The sequence below is a fragment of the Agelaius tricolor genome, unplaced genomic scaffold, assembly GCF_023055355.1.
Source record: "Agelaius tricolor isolate 1412-34295 unplaced genomic scaffold, bAgeTri1.0.p SCAF_4, whole genome shotgun sequence".
NCBI classification, from domain to species: Eukaryota; Metazoa; Chordata; class Aves; order Passeriformes; family Icteridae; genus Agelaius; species Agelaius tricolor.
The window spans coordinates 39,090,258-39,096,257 of NW_027269264.1; the positions used below are offsets into that span (position 1 = coordinate 39,090,258).

Sequence of the window (6,000 nt, forward strand, 5' to 3'; positions counted from 1 at the left end):
ATTTGAGATGAGAAGTGTCTCATGTTTGCTTGGAACCATATAATCAAACGTGATCACTGATAACCAAGCAGCTAGCTATTTGAAATTCAATTATACTACTCTTTATCTGTTCTTATCCAAATTAATTAGCATGTTTGTGTGAAATACCTTTTATGTTTGAGGTGCAGTACAGAGCTGTCTCCAGAGAGTGGTATGAGCTTTAGTTAATGTGTGTATATATGCCTTTTCTGATCCTAGGAACAGAGCCATAAAATCCACTATATTATTGTTTGCCTGTACTGTTCTTACGTAAATATCTCTATAAAGTTAATAAGATGTTAGACTGCTTGAGTAATAAGAACTGCAGAATTTAGCCCTTTAATAAGAAGCATTAATTTAATAGGAGGTCAGTAATTTCAAGGGTGGTGTGGAAGAGAAAATCTTCATTGTGCAATATCTTAGATGATGTTTACAGTTGGATCTAACATACTAGATACCAGTGTGCCTGCTTAGAATGATTTAAATAAACAAACAAGACCTATGTTTCCCTTTCAGAAAAAGAAATCACATAAATCGTCACGTATGAATAACATGTCATAAAATAGTAGGTGTGCAACAGGAAGCAATTTTTATTTTAAATCATACTGCTGCTCATACTGCTCAAGAATGCTAGTGACATCTGCAAAGGTATTTGGCAAATCCAGTAGTAGGCTATTACATAAAGTTAACTGGAAGTTAAATTAAGTTTCATTTGCAGTCTTTCCATATATTGTACTATAAACATGCATAGAGCATGTTTGTAGTGCAATATATGTGTCTATCTTGTATTATGACATAATTCTACATAGAGGTCACTAGCTCTTCTTTTGACTGACTTATGGTGTGAGTCACCAGTTCAGGTAGTAATAATTAATTTTAAGTATTGCTTAATGCAGTGGATATTAGCTGAAGATCTTGCCATACCAGGATCAGAAAGTGAGACAAGTGGTAAGAAGGATTAAAATGGAAGAATGCAGATGTCACCGTGACGTTGCTCATAAGGAGATATTTTGGCATAGAAAGATCTTTTGAAGTTCTTAGTGATATTCTAGATTCTATCAAAGACAGAAGGCTCAAGTAGAGTACTGCTGACAGAATAAAGTAGAGTTTGACCTATACTTTGGTGTACCATATCTTCTTTTAAGCAAGGTAAGTAGGATGGTTATGTCTCTTAAAATTGCAAACGCTTATCTTGAATGTTCTTTATGCATGAACAACTTCATGCATAGTACCAGCTTTTGAAAAGTATGGCAACATAATTCATGCAGTTCTAATTATATATAAATTATATAGGAGACTTCCTGCAAAGACAGACCTGTGATAATATATTGAGCTTACATTGAATCAACATACTCATAAAGTGCACATATGCAGAGAGTTGCTAGTTTAAGTGTGAAAACCAGCATACGTAAAGTAAGGCTTTCGTTCTTCATACTGTGAGCGTGAATACTACAAAAAAACCCATATGTCTCACTCAGGAAGTTTAAATACATGACAATACTCAAGTGTTGTCAGACATAACATAAAATAAGCAGGAATATAATTCAGTATTGAAGGCATATGAGAATATCTTCATACCTGTTAATTTAAGCATGTCGGAAAATGCAAGTGTTATAGGCGCAAAACTTACTGCAAAGATGGTGTTAGTATTTCTCACCAGCAAAATTTTCTCATCTTAGAGTGACAGAGGAGTCTGTATTTCCTTTAGTACAGAACTACAGAACTGTTCTTTAGTAAGAACAGTAAGAAAATTAAGATATATTTGACCTAGGGCTATTTGATATAAGGACTGTTTGTTGCCATGTGTTGCAGGGCGCCTTGTGCAATGGGATCTCAGTCCTTAGTCATTACTATAACAACTTACAAAAGTTATTTATATTAAAATTAATAAATTAGTCTTTCTGATCCATGCCTTCCCAACAGGGTACAAGCCTCATACTCTACTTTTTTCTTTTCCTTCCCTAGGCATACTGAAACTATATTTGCTTAATACTTGTTTGTTCCATACATATTCTCTTTTCTGATGTGTCTTACTAGATTCTTGATTCTTCTCAGTTTATCCCTGGGTTTTAATTATAAGAGAATATTTATCTTTTTTTTGTTTGTGTGGTTTTTTCAGGTTTTTTACTTGTCCATAAACAATCTCTTAAGGTGCCTAACTGTTAAAATAGGTATCTTTTTGGAAGATTAGAGAGAGGGAAGAAGAAAAATGTATTTAAGCAACACAGTTCATTTTAATGTGGTTTTGCTGTTTTGGTGAGCAATCTGGGAAAAAATGTAAAAACATATTAATTTTGTTTTGGCATATTATTTAAAATACTACTTATCCAGATTTATAATATAAATTAGAAATTTACTATTTGCCTTTATTTTTAAATAATATTCACTACCTTTTTTTCTGCCCAGTATGGTATCTATGTCACTATTCACTAAATTTGTGTGAAAGTAACTTTCACTTGTTTTTTTACAGGAACTTTATAGTGGTAGCAAAGACTGCAATATCCTTGCATGGGTACCAGCTCCACGAGAGCCAGTTCCTGATGATACTTCTGAAAAGGTAGTGAATTTTCGAGTTTGAACTGTACTTTTTTGTGGCTGTTATACTTGGGCAGGTTGTGTGGAAAGTCAATATGAAGTATGTGATTCACTACCAATATTTTTAACAATTTCTAACTAAGAGGAGAATCACCTATTATTTCTCTGCAATCTTTTGATTCTTGTAGGGTTTTGAAAAAACATTTTCTCTTGTAGTCTAGCCAAATCTTTTGGAGGCTGCTACCTTCCTACTTAGTTAAAAGTAGTTCATGTCATTTGACTATGGGTCTTTCAAATTCTTCTTCTTTCATTTCCAAACTGCTTTCTGCAGTTTGTCCTGTTTTGGAATTGTAGAGGTTCTAGATTGTATTTTAAATTGTTAAGAATATACTGTGTATTAATTAGTAAGATTAGGGATACCACACTTCATACACAAATATTTCTGATGTGAATATCAAAGGCCCGGGACAAGACATTCAGGGTGATTGCAGGGAAGATCATATGTAAGACTATTTTCCAGTAGAGTACTTTCTCTCTCTCAGACAAGAAATATTTCAGTGAACAGCCTGAGTGCCAAAAAGTCTATATTTTAAGGAACTGAAACCATTCACAGGATCAGAGTCTGGCAAACTGTACTGATGTTGAAAAATGAGGGTGTATTAATGTTTTGGCCCATAGCATGTGAAAATTCCAGTTTTTAAAATTTCAGCATCATTCCATTTTAGATGGAGAAATTATAAGAAACATAAAATTGTTGTAACATTTGCTTTTTGTAAGCTTTTGTATTTCAAAACTATCCTTCACTTAAGCAGAGAAGAAAAATACAGTTCCAAAGGTCTGATACCCTAAACCCAAATTGTGTGGACCTGAAACTAACATTTTTGCTGTGATAATTTTGATGTGAAGAAATTGGATTTTTCTTAGTCTGAAAAACAAACACCCACAGCAACAACATTATTTACTTAGCTCTGATTAGAATTGCTCCTTTAAATTTGACACAGTGGCAGTATGTAATATATGCCATTGTTTTGAAATCTGTTAAGCTACAGCTGCTGTTTGCAAATGCTGTAGATGAGATTTCTCTGTATGAAGCTATTTTGCTGCCCACAGGCCATTAATTCATGTTTTGTCTCAGGTGCTAGAATAGGCATTTGAGTGCTTTTATGACCAGAATCTGAACCCAGAATAGAAGTAAACAAGAAAAATAATTTACCCTAAGTCACTGTGATTCACTGCACTGCATAGCTACAAACCCTTTAGTTGGACCCTAGTGGGGTTGAGGTGAGAAATATTTCTTGGATGTGGATAGTGGCCAGGGCTGCCTCTATCTATGAAACTGAATGTTAAGTTATGATGGGCTGAGGATATTGTGATCTAAATTAAAGCAGTGGCACACAATAAACACCCTTACAACATTTGTTACATTTTGTACCAAATATTTGTAATACTTCCAGTCAGTCCTCCAGATATTTTATGCTGAAATTGAAATTAAATACAGTACTATTTCTTTTCATAATTTATTATGTCTCAAATCAGCAGAATTTCTAAAAAGGTAGTTTAAAATAATCCAGTACTGATGAAAGAATAGTTTGTCTACATGTAGTCATTTAAAAAGTGCATTTAGCTTTGCCCTTATTTGATTGTAGTATTTTTAATTAAGCAAAACACTGAGAATTTTTATTTTCCCTAGTTTCTGCCTCAACAACATGTAAATCCAGCATATGAAGATGCATGGAGCAGCAGCGATGATGAAGGCTGAATTTAAATTATGAGCTGATATAAAATTGACATTCAGGCACTGCATTCACAGGCTTTTACAGAATTGGACATTGTTGGATTTCTCACAACTGGATTTTAGGTACAGTTCTGTTAGAGCAAGGTCTTTCAGAAATAAGTTTCCACTGTTCTCTGTGTTTCTTTGTCACTGTAAAGTTAAATCCAAAGGATTACTTTTTCATACTTCCTGACTTTTGTACTTGTACATTGGCATTTTTATTCAGTGTTGAACAGCTGATAAAGAAAAAATAAAAGCCCTTGGGACCAGTCAAAATTACATTGCTTCTGTTATCTTTAGTACATGAGGAGAAAATACATTCATTTCCAAGACACATGATACAGAGGATTTTCCATGAAAGAGGGGTAGCTCAGAAATACTTCCAACTTACTTTTATCAGTGTCTTGAAGGAGCAGATTGTATCCATTTTCAAGTGCTTATGTGCTGTGGGAGTCAACAGATGTTTGTGCCTGTTGTTCTTGCATTTTCAGTTTTGCATATTTTTCCATAAATGCGGTACTCTCTTCAGAAAGAGGTATAGCAAGAATCCTCTATTCAAGTATTTATATGGTGACCCTATTATCTAATATCTGACTCTGCCCCAGAAAGCTTAGAATAGAAGAATAGAAACTAGTTTAGAGTTTTTGTTGCTCCTGTTAGTAGTTTTTAAGATCGGCCTTCTATGTATGAATCACACATCTTTAGCAAACATGAAGGATTCCTGGACAGAAGCAGGGTTGAGGTACAGTACAAGGCAGTGAATAGGTCACATTTCAAGTTAAAAATATTGAATGTAATCCTTCCAAACTGTTTTTATCTAAAACATTTTGTGGTCCTAATGCCTGCTCTGTTTTGAAAGGGAGGAGTTTTGTGGTGTTATTGTCTCATCTCAGTCGCTAGTTTGTGCTTCAGACATAGTGGAGTGTCTGTCACTACAGAGACTAAAGAACATTTTCAGATTATTTTTTGCTGGTGATGCTTTAAGCATCAGTAAAAACAGGTCCAGTATAAAAGCAACAGCAGGACAAGGTTTGTTGGCAAGGTTCAGTCTTAAGGGTACACTGAGGAAAAGCAAATGAAAACCTGGACTCAATCAGTCCAGTCTGAAATAAACCAAAAACTATACCACATAACTTATAACTGAAGTTAAATGATTTAGCAAAGGATTCATATAGGATTTACTATACCACAACAGTAACTTACTTACAGACCTAACTTACAAATCTAAAGTACTTAGAGAATCTAGGGGAGCAGCATTTCTTGTGCACTTGGTACAGAATATTCACACTTGCATGCACACAAGCACAAAGAGCCTGTACAAGGTGACAAATTCCCCTCAAAGTAGTGAAATACCCACTTCAGATGCCTTTGTGAAGGGTGGAGCCTCAAGGAGTCGGGATCTTCCAAATACAGGAAACTTGGAGTTCTCTGGCTCTGAGAGGCCCCACTCACAGGGGCTTTGCTGGTCACAGCTGCTGCTCCAGAGGGCTCAAAGGGTCCCACTTTGCAGCACTGTTTGTAGGGCTGCAAGATAGGGGCTTTGGTCATAGCAGTGTTCCATCCTGGCCACACTTTGGGTTGGAAACTTTCTTTGAAAGTGAGAGAAGAAAATATATTATTGCACTTGGGTTCTTATTCAGGCAAAAAAGTGTCCAAGGCTGATCCTTAAAACA

The 6,000-nt window shown here is 35.1% G+C and overlaps 1 protein-coding gene across 1 annotated transcript in view; it reads left to right on the plus strand.

Moving 5' to 3' along the window:
• The window catches only part of ERCC8 (ERCC excision repair 8, CSA ubiquitin ligase complex subunit), a 29,708-nt gene extending 25,102 nt beyond the window's left edge, over positions 1 to 4,606 (plus strand). Inside the window, exons 11-12 of the mRNA XM_071425365.1 lie at positions 2,489 to 2,575; positions 4,244 to 4,606. Coding sequence (XP_071281466.1) covers positions 2,489 to 2,575; positions 4,244 to 4,312 — 156 coding nt within the window. The 3' untranslated portion in view covers positions 4,313 to 4,606. The remainder of the gene's footprint in view (positions 1 to 2,488; positions 2,576 to 4,243) is intronic.
• Positions 4,607 to 6,000: the final 1,394 nt, after the last annotated feature.